Raw genomic sequence first — 20451 nt, forward strand, 5'->3', positions numbered from 1 at the left:
GTTCGTCAATTGACATGCATCAGGTCACAGTGGCTGCGTCATACCACTAACCTTTTTCTTGAACGAGTATGAAAAAAAAAGAGGAGGGTGCAGATTACCCGGTGCAAGGGATCATGCGGTCGATGTAGTGTATTCTGAGAATGGGAAGGATGATCGCATTCCAATCGAGAGTTTCTGCAAGTTCTGTCCGTGCTTGCCCGATATGGTATACAATTACTAGGAACGGCCAGGAGTGGCAACGCACCCTCAAGACGCGAGATCTGATTTAAAGACCGATGCTTGTCGAATGGCAAACGGAATGGTCCAGTTGCAGGGGCCTAGCCGTCAATATCCCAAAACCGCGCACTTGCACTGCAAAAAAGGATAGAAAACCCAAACCGCCCCCGGACCATAATAACCAGTAACGCCCCCTTAATGCATCATCCCAAGAAGTGAAAGGCTAGCAGGAAACCGATATTTCCTTGATTGACTTGGTGTCACCAGTGGGAGGACCCAACCACCATCGAAGGAATAATTTCAGGCTCTCCCGTATCCTCGGTCCTCATGTCGTACAGTTTGGTCGAGTTGACCACAAGACTTTCGCCATTGAAATAGGCCTACAAGATGCGAACTTGCAGGGAATGCATAAGGGAACATACCATCACCTATAATGTTTGGGCTGAATTAGCACAATACCGTCCAACCACCTTCAAAGCATAGGGCGCCTTGCGGGAATACCACCGTCTGTTTCAACAGGGAAAAAAAGAGGACAGGAACCTTACAGGAGCTAGTGTATGAGGCAAGGTGGACTTGAAGCTCAGCCGGTTGATCATCGAGTTGATAATGGTGATGAGTTCACCCCGAAGAAGCCGCCCATCCCCCGCAACCTCGCTTCTCAGGAGACATTTGAAATGGGGCGGCGATGACCTGCTTTAATCGGCGGCTCGTCGTGCAATGTATGTGAGAGACGCCTGCCACGAGTGGCCGTCGACACTGGGAAGTTCGTAAAGGTCCTTCAGACGGAGGTCTGGCCTTCTAGAACAAGGTAAAGGTGGTAGCTTGGAACAGCGGGTGCGAGTGCCCAGAACGAAAGGGAGATAGGGCTTACTCTTTGTGTACAGAACTCGGAAGCTTGTTTTCGTCCGCTGACCATGTGCCGCCAAGGTAGCTATCCAGGTAATAATGAAGTCCCATCGTGTTCAGTTGGTCCTCCGACTCGGGATTATAGGTTGGATACTCCGAGCCCTCGTCATCGGGCTGAAACCAGCATTCTTCCTCTGTGCATGCATTGAAAAAGGAGGGTGCCTCGGCCTGAGATTCAAGCGACATTGGGCGATGTTGGACGCCCGCATTTTGGGCATCGTGTTGGTCGATATGGTCGGTCTGTAGCTGGCGTATTTTATCCTTGATTGTATCGAGATTGTAACGGCAGTGTTTGCGGAGTCTCAGACTTATTTCCTGATCATGATCTTGGGTGGCCATAACTCAGATTACTAGTTAAGAGGAAGAATGAACGCAAGGGAGGGTTGGGGGTTAGCTTGACCAGAGGAACAGCTCGAGGTGGGAGCCTGGAATTAAGGCATAACTAACGCCAAGGCGGCAGGACTCATGCATTGAAGAAGTATGAGACCATGCAAATCGACTGACAGAATCACATTATATTGTGAGTTTATTTGAGTAGTAGTTTCAATCTCAGAATTAGTTTATATTTTTGTATTTTTCATTTTTCATTTTTTTTTTACTTTCTAATTCTCTGATCTTCTTGCTAAGCCCCAACATAACCAAGATATGTGACCTTTAGAGAACGGCAGTTAACCAAGAGCAAAAGAACCTGAGAAGAGCATAGCACCCCAAGACGGCAAATCACGCCAAAAGCCATACCGACACCCAGCCCCTCAAGACTGAGGGCAACTAGAAGCCACCGCCACCCTCAAAACCGGGAACACTATAGACCCCCTTCAACCAAAGCACCGTATCGATCGGCCACCAGAGCGAGGCCACAAGCGCCGCAAGAACACAGGCAATATCCAGGTCATCGAGGTTAAGTGAGGGATCAAACTCGACGAAAGAAGCCAAGAAAATCCTGACCAGCAGCAGAATCACCCAGCTCGATTTGAAGACGGCCAAAGCCCAGTGATGGGCATACCACTGGTCGATGCCGCTGATCCAGCCCAGAAACCCGGCGAGGTAACCGGCGACCTCCTGCTTCTTGTAGCACTGGTCGTGGGGCTTCAGGCTCTCATCCTGATTCCGATGGATGCTGAGACCGAGGGCGTAGGCGAAGAGCGCTATGAAGGAGAGTACCCACACGGCGAAGCAGAACGGAAACCAGAACGCCCCGCTGCATAGCCAGGACACGAAGCCCCGACACCCGCGGCTGATTCGGAACCGGCAACGGCGGCGGTCCTGTTTGGTGCTGGTATTGTCATCGCTAGCGGTGGGGGACTGGTCCTCGATGTCTTCCTCGGCGATGGGTTCAACTGCGAGCGGAGTAACCACGGGTTGAGTAGCCGTGTGGCTGTAGCGAGGTGGGCTGACGGAGCGGTAGGAGGGCGGACGGGACCGTGCAGCTGCAGGAAGTTCAGGAGCTGGGCAAGTCTCGTTGGGCATATCGGTGATTGAATGTCCTTGAGGGTCTTCCGAAGCTTCAGTCGGCTGCTCGGGGAAGTCATCTGGAGCTTTTGCGGTGATCGGAGCATCGGCACACTTTTCCTGAGGTTGGCAAGACATCGTGTACTGTAAACGTACGAGGTTGCGGATACTGGGTAATAAAGTATCAGTGTCAGATCTCGTGAAGGCTGCACAGGAATGGTGTGGGTGGTAGAAGCCCATTTCCTCGGATGGTAGTAGAAGTAAAGGTTTCTGATATACTCTCACGAGGGATCGATTTCAATCAAAGAGTCTTTTATCTTAGATGGGCTTTCCAGGCAGATTTCGACTGACACGGCTAAGATCCCATGGTGAATAGGTGAGGGGTCGTCTTCCTGGCAAAGCGTTGTTTGAGGCCTTGTTTGAGGCAGTGGCAATGTAGTTTGTGATAAGCCAACGTTTGTATGTTGCACAGTGCCCGATAATGAAAGCCCTCAACAGGCAACACCTGCCCTTTGGTACCAGGTAAACACGAAGGTAACGTACAATGAATCCAGAGAGACTTTAGGAAGAGCTTTCATGACGCAAAGCAGTTTGTCTACTGTGAGTGCTATTGAGAAGACTTGAATTTCATTTGTCCATCTGTGCTTTGCTTTGTTGGCTTGATCAATCTACCCCCATTTCTTTCAATCGACTAACTTCATTCATTTCCAAGTATCAAAGGATTGTCCCAGCTCAATTCACTTGCTCACGAGCAAGGAAAAAGAATCATACAGCAATGAAAGCTACAATCAAATTTATGGTAACAAATTCTCCACATCGTCCAAGCCCCACGGCCTGTGTGCCTCTTTGAAATTTCTCAGATCCCGATACGACCCATGCAACCTGGGGTGCTATACACACCCGATCCCCAAAGGATCACATCAATCAGCCACCAGAAAATAGTGACGATCATCATCAGAAACGAATCTGTTGAGAGCCAAAACAAGCCTGGGGGGAAATCCGCGAAATAAGGCTCATGGTTGCCGCCGTAGCGGTGATGAGGAAAAGTCCAGCCTCCAACAATGCCCACATCGACTTGAGGACGGCAAGCAGCCAATGATGAGCATACCAATGGTCGGCTCCCAGCAGGCCCAGGATGCAAGCCAAGCCGATCGCCGTGTCGTGTTGGTTTGAGCACCGGTCATCCAGCAAGCTGTCTTCGTTGTTGATGTTATAATCGCGCTTGTTTTGAAAGTAGAAGGCGAGGTTGAAGAAGACCATGAACATGCAGAGAATTGTGAGGGTATAGTTAGTGCACTTGGAAGCCCACTTCTCGTCTGCATCATTTCGGACACGGAGAGGACGACTGTAGATTCTGACTTCGTAGACTAGGAGGTCAGGGAGTCGTTGTTCTTCAACGTCCATGGCAGCGGCTGACATCTTGGTGGGAAGGCTACATGGAGGTGAAGTATTGGTGGGTTCATGCTCATAGGCAGGCGGTGGAGTCGGCTCCCTCAGGATTTCGGGAGACTGGGGAGAATCAGTCGGAGCCTCATGGGAGACTGGGAAAGTTTCCTCAGAGACCTCAGAAGCTCCAACGGAGGGCTGCGAAGACCTAGTCCGAGTCCGGCAGGTCACCGAGGAAGCCACTGAGGATTGGGAAGAGTCGGATTGACTTGTAGACGAAGAACTCATGATGCACTGCAAACACTTCAATCACTCATATGAGGATTTGATCTAGACGCCCTCAGGCAGTCGCTCAGGCTGCGTCAAACTCAAAATTTCAAAGCCAATGGATGCAATACTAGTGCTGATAGAAATGTAAGCCTTGCTGAGAGTGGGCGGGGCTTTTATGTTGAGAGGATCGACGTGTCTTCGAGGTGTAAAATTCTTCGTATCTGGCGGGAGAAGCGGGTGAAGGCATCTGTCAACCAATGCATCCCAGTAAGAGGGTCCTTGCTCATCTTGTAAACCACCAAGTAACCCTGGACCGAATGGTTACATTGCTGGTCAGCATTGCACTTCGCTGTTCTCCTCGTTTGGTGCGGCGGATAATGGATTTGACAGGTTTCATTTGTTGTCTGAAACAATGACTACGAAGGCATGGCATAGCCTCGTCACTAGCAGTTAACAGGCAAGGGCTTTTGCCTGTGACGTGACCTGTATACGTCGAAGAAGTAATGACTTTCGAAAAATCGCGCATCTTCCAAGACGAAGGACCGATCAACTACGATGTATATTCGGCATTGGGTGAGAGATTGAAGGGACCTACCGTACCACACCCATACAAACTTGGAACTTTGATAAGCCGTCTTGAACCATGCAAAGTGAATAATCACTATAGTATGATCCATTGATCGATGTGCAGGAAGGAAGTCGGGGACTCTGATTCTCTGCGCGATAGAGCGAGAAGGTGCCTCGGCGTCGTCACGATGATGAGCAGGCGTTGATCTGCGAGCATCTGCCCAAATCGACTGGTGCTTCACTCGGGCACAGCAGGCGTTTGGCAAGCAAACGCATTGGTGAAACCATCCGGTGGAGGGATCTAAAAATCTGGATGTGCAGTGTCTCAGTTCTCCTCATTTGGCGCCATATTTACGAGGCAAGGTTTCGGCAAGCGGCATCGAGGAGTCAACAGATCTGACTGCAAGATCAGTTACGAGAGAACTAGGGAGAGGGAGTAGTCAGTTGGGCAGGATCAAGTGCCTCCATGTGCGAGCAACATACCACACTATTGGCAGCGATGAGACAGTTCTGTGATCCTTGTCGTTGGCAATTGATGGCAGCGCACCTTTCAGCTGTGCAAGAGAATAGGCCCATAGCTGCTCTGAGCCTGTAGAGATCCAGCCATTCATTGCTTCTGTAGATCTTCGAGGAGATTTGGAGAAGGACGCCGGGATAGGTGATGGATAGAAGCTCTACTCCAAGAGTGTGTTGTGCTATCGAAACTGCTTAAGACGGTAGGCGGACAGGACAACCTACCGTACCGCTTTAGTGTCCGCTTAGGGCCTTAGGCCAAGCACTGCAGCAGCAGTACGTATCGTACCCCCACTCACCTCCCGCCCGCTAAACGCAGCGTTATCGCAAGTGGGGCCTCCACATTCCATAAGTTCTTCTCTCCTCACCATCAACTTTCCTACCTCCCTCCCACATCTCGTCTTCCCTCTACACCAACAAACCCTCAGGGACACGACCAAAATGCCCCCCCAAACCCAAACCTCCAAAATTCCAGTCCATATCCTCGACGGCGGCCTGGGCACTACCCTCCAAGACCACCACGCGACAACCTTCAACTCAACCACCACCCCGCTCTGGTCCTCGCACCTCCTAATCTCCTCCCCCCCGACCCTGCTCGCCTGCCAGCGCGCCTTCATCGAAGCCGGCAGCGACGTCCTCCTGACGGCGACCTATCAAGTCTCCATCGAAGGGTTCGCGCGCACCAAGACCGCCTCCCACCCGGACGGGATCCCGCGCGATGCGATCGCGCCGTACATCCGCACCGCGCTGACCGTGGCGGCCGACGCCGTTGAAGGATCAAACGCCAAGATCGCGCTGAGCCTGGGCCCTTACGGGGCGTGTATGATCCCCGGACAGGAGTATAGCGGGGCGTATGATGCCGAGCATGATGACGAGGAGAGCTTGTTTCGGTGGCATTTGGAGAGGTTGCGGTTGATTGTGGAGGCGGTGCAGCACGATGACGGCCAAAGGTTGGAGGACAAGGTGCAGTATGTGGCGTTTGAGACGGTGCCGCGGTTGGATGAGGTACGCGCGGTGCGGCGGGCGGCGAGGGCGGCCGGGTTGGAGGCGATGGGGATCCCGTTCTGGGTGGTATGCGTGTTCCCCGTCGAGGGGCAAGATGTCTTGCCGGATGGGAGTGCGGTGGAGGCTGTCGTGGAGGCGGCGTTGAGTGGCCCCGAGCCCCAGCCTTGGGGCATTGGGATGAACTGCACCAAGGTGCATCGGTTGGGGCGGTTGGTGAAATTGTTCGGGGAGGGGGTGGAGAAGGTGCTGGGTGAGGAGGCGGCGCAGGCGAGGCCTGCGTTGGTGTTGTATCCCGATGGCACGCAGGGGGAGGTCTACAATACCACTACCCAAGTGTGGGAGAAGAAGGTCGAAGGACCTGGTGCTGCGGATTGGGTATGTCTCTCACACACACTCTCTCTCTCTTTCATGCTTTTAACTGTGGTCATGGCGTCCGCCAAGTTCTCACATTTGACTTTCTTGAGAACTTCTATGTTGCGCATGTGCACTAACGATGAATAGCGTCCGTGGGAAGTTCAACTTGCAGAGGTTGTCAATGACGCTCGTGCTGGCGGTCACTTCAGCTCGATCCTCGTGGGTGGGTGCTGCAAAGCGTCGCATCATGACATCGCCAAGCTTCGAAAACAGTTTCATTGATTATCAACCACGACAAATGTACAAATAACTCAAAAGACACTACGCGAAAATGATACCATTTATAGTGGAATGATACTGTGTATACAAGGATAGAGCCAAAAAAGTGTTGAAAAAAAGGTCTAGTGGGTATCACCGTCTAGGTATATACAAGTCTATATACAACAGCATGTGTATGTACTTAGAAGATCCAGTCAACAAAGCGCTTGAGGGGAGTCCGGGGTCCATGGTCTTTAACAATGATCTCGCCCTCCACGAGGCGGCCAGACCAGAGATCCAGAGTAGATGCGCGGACAAACTAAAGCAACCTATTAGCGTCTGCATCACGAAACAAGAGGAATGAAATGGAACTAACCTTGCTTTTCTTGAAGATCTTCCAGAGGATGATTGGCACAATGAAGATCGGAATACCGACATACGAGGCGAAAAAGTCCGAGGTAGACCAGTTCCCCTTGAGGAAGACAGGGAATCCAGCCACAAGGGTAATGATGGTGGAACCAATGAATCCCACCCACGCAGTGTAGGGCTGGAAAGGACCCTGCCAAGGGAGGGTATCGCGACTATGGCCTTGGACCTTCATCGCCCGATGGAAGCGAATATAACAAAAGCTGAGAGTCGCCCAAGCAATTAAGCCGGCGATCGTGCTAAGGTTAAGGAGCCAGGTGAAGGCTTGAGAAGGACCACCACTTCCGAGACCTAAGCAGAATCTTGGTTAGATGAATGATCTGATAGTGAACTAGGAAAGGATGCTTACTTAGATAGGCCAGAGGACCGAAGAGCCAGGAGACGACCACCGCAACATACGGAACACCTTTCTTTGTGACCTTGCCGAAAAACTGGGGGAGTTGGCGATCGGTGGTCATGGCTACGATCATGCGTGAGCCGACCCAGCAGTAGGAGTTACCGGCAGACCAGGCAGAGATCAAAACACAGGCATTCACAACCGAGGGGAGACCACTGATGCCGGCCTGCTTGATGGCGATGACCCATGGAGAGCTGTTGGCATTGCCAGAGCCAGAGGTGAGGCCAGAGGTCCGGGGGTCGACAATCATTCCAATGAGCAGGGCTCCGAGGATGTAGAAGAAGGCAATGCGGTAGGTGACGCGACGGGCAGCCTTGGGGATGGCGCGGTGCGGGTCCATAGCTTCGGCGGCGGCAATGACGACAGTCTCGACTCCGACGAAACTGAAGGAGGCGTTGACAAAGGCTGACAAGAATCCCAGAAAGTGCCCAGTTGGTCCTGTAATGCCATTGTAGTTGGTCCAGGGACCAGGGTTGTGCCAGTAGCGGAAGCCAATGGTCTCGTGGTTCGGGCCGCCGCCTGCGGTGATCACGATGGCCACGATCACCAAGCCCAGAAAACACAAGACCTTGATGGCACCTGTCACGACTTCACTCTCGCCATAGAAACGGACACTCATCAGATTGATAATCAAGATCAGTGCCAACCCGACTGTTATCACCACAGCCGGTGTTATGTCTGACCAGTAGCTCACCACGACCGCGGCCGCGGAGACCTCCGAAGCAATGGCAATGGTGTAACAATATCCGTAAGTGATGGCGAGAGAGAAACCGACGGCGGGATCGATGAACCGAGTAGCCCAGTGGGGGAAGGAGCCTGCAGTAGGAAAGAGAGTCGCCAGTTCGGCGATGCTTTGCATGACACACCACAGCACAAACCCCACGACAATATATGCCAACAACAAACCGGCCGGCCCTGATTTCGCATAGGCAGAGCCGGCTCCAACGAAGAGACCAGTTCCGATACCACCGCAGAATCCAATCATGCTGATGTGGTAGTTTTTGAGTCGACGCTGAGTGGCACCACGGCCACCCACATTAAGCTCCATCTCCCCTTTTACCGGGGGACCATCCTCTTCGCCATAATAGTTGGGCACCTTCGGATCACCGCTTCCATGATGCTCAATCTTATTCTCCGCAGCGGAGACTGAAGAGTCGTACATCGTTTGCGCCGAAGGTTGTGCAGGTGCTCACAGGCAGAGGAAGTCCGGGGGAAAAGCTGAAATGTGGGATGAGAGGGGGGGGGGGGAAATGTCTTGGAGGGAGGAACACCGGGGGACAATTATATCAATCAATGGCAGGCTGGCGACCAACCGATTGAACCGCGCAGCTTGCCACCGATCGGCCTCGCGCGGAGAACCACTTTTTTTTTTCTACCCACCGTCGCCGCAGTGTGCAATCGCCATCACGACATCGGGTACCGGATTGGCACCATTCCCTTTTATCGCTAAGCGTGCCATCCTCCCCACCGCACGCGTGCCGCTCTATGGTGAGTTTCCGAAGACGGCCTCCACTTGGCCCGGGAGATGGGAACTGCGATTGAACATGCGAATTAGTCATTCGTGTTGATACAAGCTTTAAATGACAGGGGGAGAAGAACCAAGAACTTCTTCTGCGTTCAAGCCGAGTCCAGGATTGGAGGAGCCATGACATGAGGAGAATCGGTGTGGCGAAGAGAGATTACAGTTTTTCGAGAAAAAACCGTGAAAGTTTCCAGTTCCGGATCTGCCCTTGGGAGCAGTGTGCGAGGCACGTGTTTTGGATGGCCACTAGTCCCGGTAGAGATTAGTGTGCTCTGCAACGGTTCCTGCAGCCGCTCACTGCAATTCCGCACTATCAGCTTACGCTTAAAATTCTAGCGTCGTTCGGGCCAGAGCCAAGACGGGATTGCTGCTCATCGCTTCTGGAGTCATTGTACAGTACAGAAACGCAGGTGTGCTTTCTTTTGAGAATCATCCACATAGATTCAACTGTACTGAGATATGCTACGTATACTTCAGTCTCCTTCCATCATCATCAGGTGCAGTCTGAACCCGCCGCCTCCGATTCGGAGAAACCCACTCCGCTTCTCGCATAGCTCTTACGTAAAAACTCACACAAGCTCGGGGACCCAAGCGCAATTAGCTCCCTTTTGATACGCTGTTTGTGAAAGCAATCAATCAATGAAGCTGGTCAAAACGATAAGAGATGGCCGCGGGTGCTGAAAGGCAATTTCGGCCGAGCAAAACGGCTGCCTGAAGAAACGGGATGAGTGGTCTAGATTGCTGGGCGCATCGAATATTGTTCTTCTTCCAATTGATGTCACTCTTTGCCACTGTCAGGTGCGGATGGACCCCAGGGTGGCTCTCATGAGCACATTCCCATGTCAGATCGCGTCATAAGAAGAGAGTGATCTTCTGTATAGTATTTGGAAGGTGTAAGAAGTGTGGTGTGGTGCCAATGCCAGACGGTAGCCTCTCGAGTTCTCAGCCATTAACGACCATATTCGTCTATATGCTCAAGTGGCAATGCATAATAGCCCTCGCCAGTGGTAAAACATTGCAAGGCAGGAGTGCTGGCTTAGCCTGCGCTGGGTCGAAAACGGTCGTTTCTATAAAAGACAGCGATTGAAATGCGCGGCTAGTTCGTAGCCAGAACTACTAGTCGATCTCGGACCCGGCAAGCCCGGTCGAGAGACTAAGTAGAGCTGATCTCTTGTTGATCTGCATTGACGGATATTAGTTGGAAGCTGACCGTTATGGGTACCTACTCCTATCCAATGCCATAAGCCATGAAGGCAATTATTATCGCTGCAAGCCATCGACTATACTGCATAAAAATGTCTATGCAGTCATGGATTTGCGATATATCACAATACCACCTTAAGCCCAGCGCAGCAGCGTACAAGCTCGAAAAGCGACATCGACCGAGATGCACATTCTCAGAACCCAAGCCTCCGCCCCAGCAAACTAATATACATCACATCAAAACCAAAACCTTTTATGACCCCCAACGCCAAACAAACAGTACATAAAAATGCACATCACCACTCCCGGAATCCAAAAAAAGTAGACATATCATCACAATCCATCATCACCAACATCCTCCCTTATTTCACCCACTCAAAACCCCCCCATTCTCAAAATTCACTCATTTCTTCCCCCCCTCCCCCTCCCCCTCACCATCCCCCTTCCCCCAAGTCCAAACATCCCAAATATGCTCCCGGATCAAATCCCCATACCCCTTCCCCTCATCGAGGGCCTTCTGCTCCTCGCGCAGGCGCCGCTCCTTCCACCCCTCGGTCTCGCCACCCATCCACACGCGCTGCAGGACGGGCTTGTCGAACTCCTCGCGGGCCTTCAGCTTGGCCAGCTCCTCCCCCTTGGCATCCTCGATCTGCCGCTCGCGGTCCGCCTTCAGCCGGGCCTGGATCTCCAGCGCCCGCTCGCTGGGGAGCCCGTTCCCCAGCGAGGCCAGGGGGTGGCTCCGACCGGCGGAGATCTTGTCCTCGAGGCGGTCGACGATGCTGCGGCCGGTGCGCTCGCGCGTGAGGTGGTTGGCCGAGATCGAGAAGGCGCTAAGCTGGAGGACGGTCAGGTTGTCGAGCTTGCGCGGCGGGAGGGCGATGAGGATCGGGGAGGCAACCAGGAAGGTCCAGGCGGCGTAGGTCTTGAAGCGTTGGTAGTCGGCTTCCCGTTGGCTTTGAAGCGTGGCTTGTTGCTGCTGCTGTTGTTGTTGCTGATCTGGGGTAGTCGGGGGTTGTGGGGTGGTCATTTTGTGTTTGTCTTTTGGGGTGGGCGTTCGCTGGGTGAGACGCTTGTTCGTGGGGTTCAAGTGTCAAGAAGTAGACAGCCAGACAGAGTCTTGATGTTGGTTGCTTTTATATGTTGAGTATTGGTTCGTTTGTTTTCGTGATGAGATTCTTATCGGATCGTGTGCAGGATATTGTCTCGAAGATGGAAATTTACGGTGGACGGTTGAGCCAGATGCGCAGACACATTGGTCATGTGATGTCTAGACATGCATCATACATCGTTTTCTTGACAGGCGCTAGGCCTAGACATAGGCTATATAACCGGATCAGATATCGACTGCTGTTGATGCTCATGTGCATAAGAGACAGACTCTTTTGGTTGACAGTAGAGAACCTTCATCTCCTAGTAAAGCCTCGCCGATGTCCCATTGCAATACAAAAATGTGAGGTGACCGCATAACAATACAAGACGTGTCAATAGCCGCTACTTGAACCATCACAATGTCTCAACAACAACAACAACAAACTACCTTTCATCCCCTAGTCTAGGGCCATCCTGTTTATACTAGACATGTCGTGTGGCCTATCCGAATTGGAAGATTTGAGGAGGTATGTGAAGTGATGCCTTTATTCATGGTATGTGGGGAACATCTTACTGATTATAATCTATATATAGGTTGCTATGTACAAGCATTGAGAGTAATGGCCTATCTCCCTTTTCCGCTCGAATATAACCACACTTCTTGAACGCTTTTCTTATAGCATTGATTCTCGTCATTGACTGCCCAGGAAGCTTCGCATGTTCTTTCATACTCGCACAACAATCGGAGCTTAGATGGATATTGGGTGCAATTTCTGGCATCAAGAAAGAGATGGTAGGCATGGGAAGTCGAACTTTTAGATGCTGACAGTGTCAGAACTTATGTACAATACCATAGTAGAGTAGTTTATTGCTGTGTATAGTATACTGAGCTGTACTATAATACCCATCATGGAGACGATATGCTAATTCTAGTTTACAAAAGAGGAGACACGGCCCACCAATGGTCTACATACAGACCCTCACTCCGCGAGGGGAAACAGAGCCCCTGTATCGATGTCTTCGAAGATTTTAACTTGGTCGTAGTTGGCGGCCGCGTTGTCTGGCCTTTTGGCTTGTGCTGCCTGTATGGTGTTTGTGGAATGCGACCAATTTTCTTGTTGAAAGCGCAGCGGCGGTCGGCTTGTGAAGAGGGAGCAAGCCTATTCGCAAGCCTCTTCGCAAGCCTCTTCGTGTCTGTTGTCTTCATGGTCATTGCCATGGTTCGAAATCATTTTGTTGAGACTTCTGAAGTGTGACCTTTGTCTTCGTGGGCAGGGCAGCGGTGGTCGACTTGGTGGGATGCAGCAACACTCTTGAAAATCGGCGAAGTAGAGTCCCTCAACAGGCGAGGGAGCCTCTACCTTAACATTGACCTGGTGGCTGTTGGGGCGGTGCGGCGGGAAGTAGGAGGATGGAGGTTTTGAGATGCGGAGTCTCTATCCCTGCTATGGTCAGAAATATCCTTCATCTCCACGTCCAGGTTCTCACTGACCTTGGACTGCTGCCAGTTGAGAAGTGATAACGAGAGTCGGCGAAGTGGATTCTTCGGCGGGCACGGGAAACGTCCTCCATGTCCACATCCACATCCTCTTGAACGTAAACATCTCAATGCCTTGGTCATACATGGCCATGGGCTGGATATCATGGAGAAGTTGGATTCAGCGTTTTCAAAGTGGACCCTCTTTGGAGGAAGAAACACATCTTTCATCACCACGTCCTGGTCATTGCTGACCTTCAGGATAGATCTCGGGGAGAATGGGGATTGTTGGTGCGAGAAGAGAGGAAAGAAGAAAAAGAGAAGCTGAAGGATGAAGACGGAGGGTGGAAGCGAGAGACAGAAGACGAGACAGGAAGTGGAACTTGGGAAGTGGAAGTTCAGGGAAAGAGAAATGCGGATTAACATGTCGATTCACCACGGAAGGAACAGGGTTGATCTGTGAATCCAATGGAGACTTTGCTGTCGGCACCAGAGCTAGGAAGGAACAGCTAGGCAGGGCCACCAAGGCCCTAGCCCTAGGTGAAGCAATAACCTCGAAAAGCATTGGTCTCTAAATAAGTAGAATACCTACAGTAAAGTGAATGAATCAGGTTGATAGAGATACCTACTTGTTTAGTCGGGACTTAAATTGATCTACAGTGAATGCCAGCAGTCATTCGGCAAGTGAAAGACTCTTGGTTGATTTGTCTCCTGACTAGACTACCGACGAGTTGATAGAGGGAAGGGAGGCAGTGATGTCTGTAGCTTTAGCTTGCAGTCCATCGACAAATACATCATTGGGGTTCAACACCATACATGAGGAATAAACATGGGTTCTCAGACAAGACAAGCAGAGAGAAACTTGGAGCTTGCATAGCTTCACTCACTCCATCGACAAATCACACACCCACCAGGGGAGCTCGGGGGCATCTACCATCTCAACATCAGCGTCCTCCATCTCCACATCTTCATCTTCGGCTTCAGCCATCTCAACATCGGGGTCATAAATGACCTCGGGCTCGGAACAATGAAAGAGGTGAACTTCTGCACCAGCAAAGTGTACTTTTTTCTTGGGCAGAAAGACATCTTTCATAAGCACATCCTGGCCATTGCTGACCTTAAGGATGGACCGGGGATTCGCGGGGCGGGGGGATTGCTTGGAGGCAGGCGTTGTATTCCTAACCTCACAACGAACATCTCTCATCACCACGTCCTGGTCATTGCTGACCTGGGACGGACGCCGTTGGGAGCGGCAGCGTCGGGAATTGGCATGGCGAGGTTCTTGAGAAGCAGGGGCTCTGTCCCTGCCCTGGCCAGGAGAGTTGGGCAGGGACTGGAGGCGCATACCCTGCGTTGCCTGGCCGGAAACATCTCTCATCACCACGTCCTGGTCATTGCTGACCTGGGACAAATGCCAGTGGGAGCGGTGGCATAGAGGGTTGGGATAAACATGATGACGGATTTTTTGAGAAGCAGGGGCTCTGTCCCTGCCCTGGCCAGAAGAGTTGGGCAGGGACTGGAGTCGGGTACCCCGCGTTGTCTGGCCGTTTTGCTTGTGCTGCCTGTGTGATTTTTGTGGAGTGCGACCAGGTTTTTTGTGGACAGAGCAGCGGCGGTCGTCTTCTGAAGAGGTAGCAAATCTCTTCGTGTCCCTTGTCTTCATGATTCTCAGCATGGTTCGGGACACAGATAGAACGTTTTCGTGTTCTATGAGGATCGGGGTAAAACGGATTTGAAGTTCAGGTTTAAAAAGCAACGCGAGTACTTGAAAGCAGATTTTGAAAGCAAGAACAGTTTTTTGAGACTCCTTTTTTGTTTTTGGGTAGTCTGGAGAGAGAAGGAGAAGAGAAGAAAGATCGAGGAGAACCGCGAGGAGAAGAGCTGGTTTTGCTCAGCCGCGCTAAGATTTCGATGTTATGATGCTCTCAAGGTGATGCTGCTACTGAAGTGAAGTTTCTGATAAGCTTGCCTCAGAAATGACAGCCAGATGCAACCCTGTAGCCACAGTACCCTTGCAGAAAGCTTAGCACAGAGTCTGGCACAGTCTGGGGGGTGACCCAAGATCACCCCAGCTGCGGCTTGGGATTCTGGTCGAGCCAATCCGCGAGTCAGCCCTGCAGAGATATCGCAATTAAGCTTCCAGGTACGATCAGATTGCGTGCTGGGAGCCTCGTCAGAACTTCCGGTCCAATAACGGAAGCACTATCTGGCAGCAGGGCTACCATCTTGTTAAGTCTGGCTAGACACTTGTGCCCAACTGCAATTCGAAAGAGCGACCGTGCGATTGGGGGAAGCGCTTTCCGATATCTTCATCGGTCATGGGATTGGATTGCTTTGATCCTTTTTCTGGGTTGCTTCGTAGGACCGCCAGGAGATGGTGCACTTCCGGTTGAGGTCATACTGTCTCGTTTGCGCTTCTCTGCTTTAGCATTGCTGCGCTTTTTGCGTTGCTCGTCTCGAATAGCCAGCCTTCGTTGTACCTCCTCAGAGATGTCCTCCGTGTCAATCGACACCGGAGTTATGCTCCTAACGTCATCCTCACCCCCAGGCAGCACCTTCATTAAGCGCTTACGCTTGTGATGACTGGCTGGGTCAGCAAAGGCCGACATAGTCTCTGCATCTGGTACTGCAGCAATAGTCTCCTCGTCTCGTTCGCTCGCTTCTGCGCGAGCTCGTTTCGCCCGATCTCTCGCCCGAGGGCCATTTCCAGACGAATCACTCGTCCGACGAGAAGATGACGGATCTGAGCCGGAGTTCGAGTGCAAGATTTTCTCAGCATCTAAATTTCCTATCACAAAGTTAGGTCCATCTTCAATGATCCTTGGCTTCGACTGGAAGAATTTTCCTGCAGAGGGAAACTTTCCGCAGCCTGGAGGAAGCAACGTGACTTACTGGAACCCTATGCCGGCGTGTTAGCACTATGTCAACAGCACCTATACCTGCGATGGGAAGAAGCAAACAAACAACTCACAAATTTGCCTTTGATGATCTTGAACTGCATCATCAACTTTTTCGTCCGCTCCAACATGTTGGTAACCAACCGCGACGCATCGCCATTGGACGGAACCTCGCCCTGGACCTGCTGCAGCAGCGCTAGGTGGGATACCAGCAGCGACTCGTGCTGGGCGCAAACCTAAGCAATCCATAAGGTCAGCTTTCAGATGTCAAATTCCAACAGCACCGTACAATGCGAGCGGGTAGGATGACCAGCTCGCGTGGTCATCTCTGGGAGAAAGCTTTTTACACACCTCAGCCCATGACAGTTGCTGTTGCGCGGCGTTGGCATTACCACTACCGCTACCTAGACTAGGCCTACTCTCGTCTTCTACCTCCTCTACAGTAGGATTCATGGGGGGTGGTGGGTGGCTCGATAATGGCTTTTGCGACAGGATCTGAACCAAGGAGTGAAGTTGGATTAAGGGCGCGGGGAGATCTTTTTGCTGACTGGGGATCGGCCCGAGAATGCTGCTCATCTCTTGGCATTTCCAGCCCGCTATTTTTAGACCTCCCTTTCCACCTGGTTAATCGAGATTGTCTGGGGAGGTTCCAGAGATTGCTTGCAATCTCCGTCATTGTCGATTTTTATCGCCGTTGGAGGCGATCCTTCCGTTGCAACATAGGCTGGGTCATGTCCTTTGCGTCTCTTTTCCGGCCTGGCATAACGGCTATGACCCGATCTAAGGTAATCGTGCTGTAAACCCGGACTACAATCCACCCATTCAGAATTTGAGATTAGACTTCAACGCTTCACCTTCATTCTGTTACTACACCGTTTCTCAAAAGATTATTTAAATAGTATCTCATTTAAATCTCCATAGAACTGCCCCAGCACTTTCTGATTTACTCTATCCAGCATTCCAATATCCGACCTGTATACTAGAATCCATAACTCTCGAGACAAGTAGCAATAGTGCTCCTCGTGTACTGCCAATAGCTCGAGCCGCTAAGGTAGTCCACTTCACTTTCATAAGGCCACGCTGCGTTCATAATCGCACATGGTCAACCACATCTCCTCGCCTTCCACTTTTGACACTCGACTTGGGTCAATCTAAATCTGGAGAGGTAGAGTTGAACGGTTACACATGCCTGGCCTCGGACCTGGATACACCTTTAGAGGCTTATTAGTCAAATTTCCAGGGCCTGCGAACGCCGATGCTCCGACAGATTTATTATCAGTGTATTCTAGCAGAGTCCAAAATCCATTTTACGCCGAGGATTCCAGATTCCAAGCGCATGTTTTTGCTTGAGCTCAAAACCTCCACTATGACTGACATGTGGAAGGATCGAGATCGTGGACATATTCATAAGATGAATAGATAGGGCCTGGACATGATTGCAAGGGAATATGCGCTGTCTGGGAGATATATGAAGTCCGTGCTCACTGAATTGCACAATTCAAATGATTAGACAAAGTGATCAATTTTCTAGAGATTTAAAGTCATTCTTTATGGAAGTCTAGTGTTCTATTTAGCTCGAAAGTATTCTTATAGCACGGCCAACATTTAGGAACATCCAAAAAACTTCTTAATCAGAGTCAAGTGTTGACGTGAGCTCTTTTGGGGCAAGCCTTGATCAAGCTGCATCACGTCACATTGATCGAGAATCATGTCCGGAAGACAATGCAGTGATATTGTATCAGGCCAAGGAAGCGATACAATGATTCAATGAGCAGGGTAACCTAGCCGGTCGAACCACCATGTCAAACAGGCATTATACCTCATCTCGGGACTCAGAGCGCTCGTTCGATTGCTTGCCATGCTCTAGACCGGATACTTGGTCACCCTCCCTCGCTTGCTGCGTGCGCTTCTCCCACTTGAAAACAAAATGTATAGTGACGAACAAGATGGCTGCTAATATCGAGAGCGCCAGATACAGCTTTGCACCAATGCGCCAGTGGGGTGCTTCCTCGGCGGGATAGGCGGCGATGGGGAGGAATGCGCTGAGGAGATATGAGAAAAGTGTGCCGGTGGCGAATAAAACTGTCCGGACTTGAGGTTCCGTCTCGAGATGCGCGGTTGCCCAAGCGCATAGGAGCATTGTGGAGACGCTGGATTATCCGGTCAGTAGTGAGCCTGGTTTCGCTTGTCAGGGAGGGAAAAGGGGTCGATTGCTGTTCCTCTCCGAATCAACTTACGCTCCGATGTAGTTCATATACCATCCAACCATGTAAGCAGACTCGTTGCTCGGGCGAATGACCAAGATTATAAGGGAGGTGATGTTGATTACCTATCTAGATATTAGTATCTCGCATGGTGATAAGAGGAGATCTCTCTCCCGGGGAGGTGCTCACGGCATGCAAAAGCAGAAAAGGAAGTCTTGTGCCGAAGAAATCGCTGAACCCACTGAAGAGGATCTCGGCAACGAGTTGAATCGCTTGACCAATAATGGGAAGATAATTGAGCATGGCAACTGAACTAATTTTCGCGAGTCAGCACATGAAAAATGAATGTGGTGATGAGGTTGGTTTACTATTTTTTTTGTTCCATCAGCGTTAGTCAAGGATTTGAGCCAAAGATTGAAATAGTTCGTTGGGGTCGTCCCCGTGCCAATGCACCATGCAACTGAGACTTGATTAGCTTCGTTGCTATGATAGTGGAATATCTTGAAGGACACACTGGAGAAAAGCCAAAGATGCCAGAATCTCAAGGCGCGAAGGAAAGTTTTGGGCGTGATCCCAACTTGTGGGCTTCGGCCGACACGACGCGTACGCGCAAGAGCAGTTTCTATGCAGGTGTCAGGATGTGGGTCCTTTAGGAATATGCCATGTAAGTTAGCTCACCGATGTGTCGGGGCTTGAGATAGATCTTGGAGAGCGGATTCTGTCTTTCCGGCTGTGGATTATGTTAGTGGTACATCAGCATCCCAGAGGTCAAGTTGCGTACGAATCCAGGCATTGCTACATAGGCAAGGAGGGCAACAGTGATCGTACAGATTCCCTGTTCAAAGAATAAATTTAGTCTCAGTAGCATATATGACACGATTATCCTTACATTGATTATGAACGCCCATTGCCAACCGCTTCTTCCAAGCGTGCCGTTCAGATTTGTGGACAGTGCACCTTGCAGTGCTCCAGAAAGCATAGCGCCGACTGGTTGGGCCATGTTGTAAAGACTCATGCGCAATGCCATCTCATGCGGAAGATACCACTGACTAAAAGCGATTACCTCAGTATTTGTGTAGGCGAATGAGTTAGAAAAAGCATACCTGATAATAGTAAAGTATCCCGGCCAGGTAGCCCCTTCGCAGAAGCCTATGAGAAAGCGAAGGCCATAGACCTTGTATTGTTAGACTCTCAACCAACTGTGGCAAATTCTTCTAGGGAAGGGGCTGTTACCTGCTTCGCAGACGTGGCAGTAGACAGACAGCACGTAAAAATACCCCAAAGAACCTAATTCTTTGAATTAATGCGCTGCACGTAAATTGCGCCCGAAGAATTATTACTGACCTCACATGTAGGCAACCAGATTGCTGGTCCTATATGAGATATAATAATACATGAGGGATAAAGCATGACCATGTAGCCAATGCTAAATACGATCAACATGGGTCAATCAGTGTAGGGAAAAAAACTCACTTAAAAAACGTGGTGAAGTAATTCAGCTCGTTTCCATAAAGCTTCAGATCTGTCTGCATCCCGGACACATATGCATTGCTCTAGTGAATCCTTCTTAGCTTCGACGTTACAGTCAGCGAAAGGCATGGTCAACTTACAATGTTGGTCTGGTCGAGATACTTGAACGCATATCCCAAAAACCCAACAACAAGGAATACCGCATCCAGACGCCATACCTAATATTCCATGAGTTTCAAGATTCATAATTGATTAAATGACGATAGAGATATTACCAGCGCCTTCTCAGCATCTGAGTCAACTAGACAAATGTCATTCTGCTCGAGCTCTGTGACTTGATCCAGAAACTCCTTGCTATGCCTCTGACGACGAGCCATTCCCATTTATCTGACGAGAATCGACTGCGAGAGAAGAACCAGCAAAGACTCTTGAGGAATGGTGAATTGCATGACTCCCTTGATTGTACCTAGGCTTTATATTATAATTCAAAGGGAATCGCCGCAACTACCGAAGAAGATCGGCCGTTATCACGATGAGATAGTGCGAATGGCATCAGCACGGGAAGCGAAGACGTGCTCTAGACCATACCCCACTTGCAGGATCAAGCTTAAAGAGGGGATCAGTGCGTTTCGGTCCGATCAAATTGCCTCGTGAGGGATGGGCATGCCGTTATCGGGGTCAGCAAGATAACTACGTAGCAGCCTTAATGTCAGGGTAGCTGTTAATCGTTTTGTTCGGGATCCCTTTCAAGACCCGTCAGTCAGTGGAAATGATCACCACTATACGGGGGAAAAGGCGTTATACACCCTAGCATGCAAGACTTGGAGTCAATGATACCATAT

General features: G+C 50.7%; 9 protein-coding genes across 9 annotated transcripts; 1 reads left to right on the forward strand and 8 right to left on the reverse strand.

The window, feature by feature from the left end:
* Nucleotides 1–911: 911 nt before the first annotated feature.
* Nucleotides 912–1461, reverse strand: ASPACDRAFT_46021 (uncharacterized protein; the record flags this gene model as incomplete). The annotated part of the gene is made up of 2 exons (XM_020201721.1): nt 912–1014; nt 1088–1461. 2 exons carry the CDS (start codon nt 1459–1461, stop codon nt 912–914), a joined length of 477 nt encoding a protein of 158 aa, XP_020053506.1.
* Nucleotides 1462–1890: 429 nt separating this feature from the next.
* On the reverse strand, nt 1891–2715 carry ASPACDRAFT_1858629 (uncharacterized protein; the record flags this gene model as incomplete). Its single annotated transcript, XM_020197625.1, has 1 exon — nt 1891–2715. Exon 1 carries the CDS (start codon nt 2707–2709, stop codon nt 1891–1893), a length of 819 nt encoding a protein of 272 aa, XP_020053507.1. The 5' UTR covers nt 2710–2715.
* Nucleotides 2716–3525: 810 nt separating this feature from the next.
* On the reverse strand, nt 3526–4079 carry ASPACDRAFT_1858630 (uncharacterized protein; the record flags this gene model as incomplete). Its single annotated transcript, XM_020197626.1, has 1 exon — nt 3526–4079. The coding sequence occupies exon 1, from the start codon at nt 3988–3990 to the stop codon at nt 3526–3528; it is 465 nt and encodes a 154-aa protein (XP_020053508.1). The 5' UTR covers nt 3991–4079.
* Nucleotides 4080–5748: 1669 nt separating this feature from the next.
* ASPACDRAFT_1882412 (homocysteine S-methyltransferase family protein) lies at nt 5749–6948 on the forward strand (the record flags this gene model as incomplete). Its single annotated transcript, XM_020198285.1, has 2 exons — nt 5749–6687; nt 6814–6948. 2 exons carry the CDS (start codon nt 5749–5751, stop codon nt 6946–6948), a joined length of 1074 nt encoding a protein of 357 aa, XP_020053509.1.
* A 94-nt stretch (nt 6949–7042) lies between these two features.
* ASPACDRAFT_123998 (putative amino acid permease) lies at nt 7043–9398 on the reverse strand. The gene is made up of 3 exons (XM_020196698.1): nt 7700–9398; nt 7301–7641; nt 7043–7243 (listed from the first exon to the last, which is right to left on the reverse strand). The coding sequence occupies exons 1-3, from the start codon at nt 8907–8909 to the stop codon at nt 7127–7129; spliced, it is 1668 nt and encodes a 555-aa protein (XP_020053510.1). The 5' UTR covers nt 8910–9398; the 3' UTR covers nt 7043–7126.
* Nucleotides 9399–10875: 1477 nt separating this feature from the next.
* On the reverse strand, nt 10876–11661 carry ASPACDRAFT_1858633 (uncharacterized protein; the record flags this gene model as incomplete). The annotated part of the gene is made up of 1 exon (XM_020197627.1): nt 10876–11661. The coding sequence occupies exon 1, from the start codon at nt 11497–11499 to the stop codon at nt 10876–10878; it is 624 nt and encodes a 207-aa protein (XP_020053511.1). The 5' UTR covers nt 11500–11661.
* Nucleotides 11662–13921: 2260 nt separating this feature from the next.
* ASPACDRAFT_46027 (uncharacterized protein) lies at nt 13922–14701 on the reverse strand (the record flags this gene model as incomplete). Its single annotated transcript, XM_020201722.1, has 1 exon — nt 13922–14701. The coding sequence occupies one exon, from the start codon at nt 14699–14701 to the stop codon at nt 13922–13924; it is 780 nt and encodes a 259-aa protein (XP_020053512.1).
* A 646-nt stretch (nt 14702–15347) lies between these two features.
* On the reverse strand, nt 15348–16388 carry ASPACDRAFT_62868 (uncharacterized protein; the record flags this gene model as incomplete). The annotated part of the gene is made up of 3 exons (XM_020203833.1): nt 15348–15869; nt 16010–16171; nt 16287–16388. The coding sequence occupies 3 exons, from the start codon at nt 16386–16388 to the stop codon at nt 15348–15350; spliced, it is 786 nt and encodes a 261-aa protein (XP_020053513.1).
* A 1053-nt stretch (nt 16389–17441) lies between these two features.
* On the reverse strand, nt 17442–19986 carry ASPACDRAFT_1882414 (uncharacterized protein; the record flags this gene model as incomplete). The annotated part of the gene is made up of 14 exons (XM_020198286.1): nt 17442–17462; nt 17812–18085; nt 18173–18264; nt 18329–18447; nt 18654–18761; nt 18818–18869; nt 18921–18974; nt 19029–19188; nt 19243–19313; nt 19373–19426; nt 19484–19565; nt 19613–19692; nt 19750–19827; nt 19885–19986. 14 exons carry the CDS (start codon nt 19984–19986, stop codon nt 17442–17444), a joined length of 1347 nt encoding a protein of 448 aa, XP_020053514.1.
* Nucleotides 19987–20451: the final 465 nt, after the last annotated feature.

This window comes from Aspergillus aculeatus, assembly GCF_001890905.1.
Source record: "Aspergillus aculeatus ATCC 16872 unplaced genomic scaffold ASPACscaffold_14, whole genome shotgun sequence".
Classification (NCBI taxonomy): domain Eukaryota; kingdom Fungi; phylum Ascomycota; class Eurotiomycetes; order Eurotiales; family Aspergillaceae; genus Aspergillus; species Aspergillus aculeatus.

Excerpts from the sequence above, each read along its gene's own strand:
- ASPACDRAFT_123998 (XM_020196698.1), bottom strand. The coding sequence starts at position 8,909 with ATGTACGACTCTTCAGTCTCCGCTGCGGAGAATAAGATTGAGCATCAT. Across the intron at positions 7,642-7,699 it reads CGGTCCTCTGGCCTATCTAA|GTCTCGGAAGTGGTGGTCCT; the intron begins GTAAGCATCCTT and ends GATTCTGCTTAG. Across the intron at positions 7,244-7,300 it reads AGATCTTCAAGAAAAGCAAG|TTTGTCCGCGCATCTACTCT; the intron begins GTTAGTTCCATT and ends AGGTTGCTTTAG.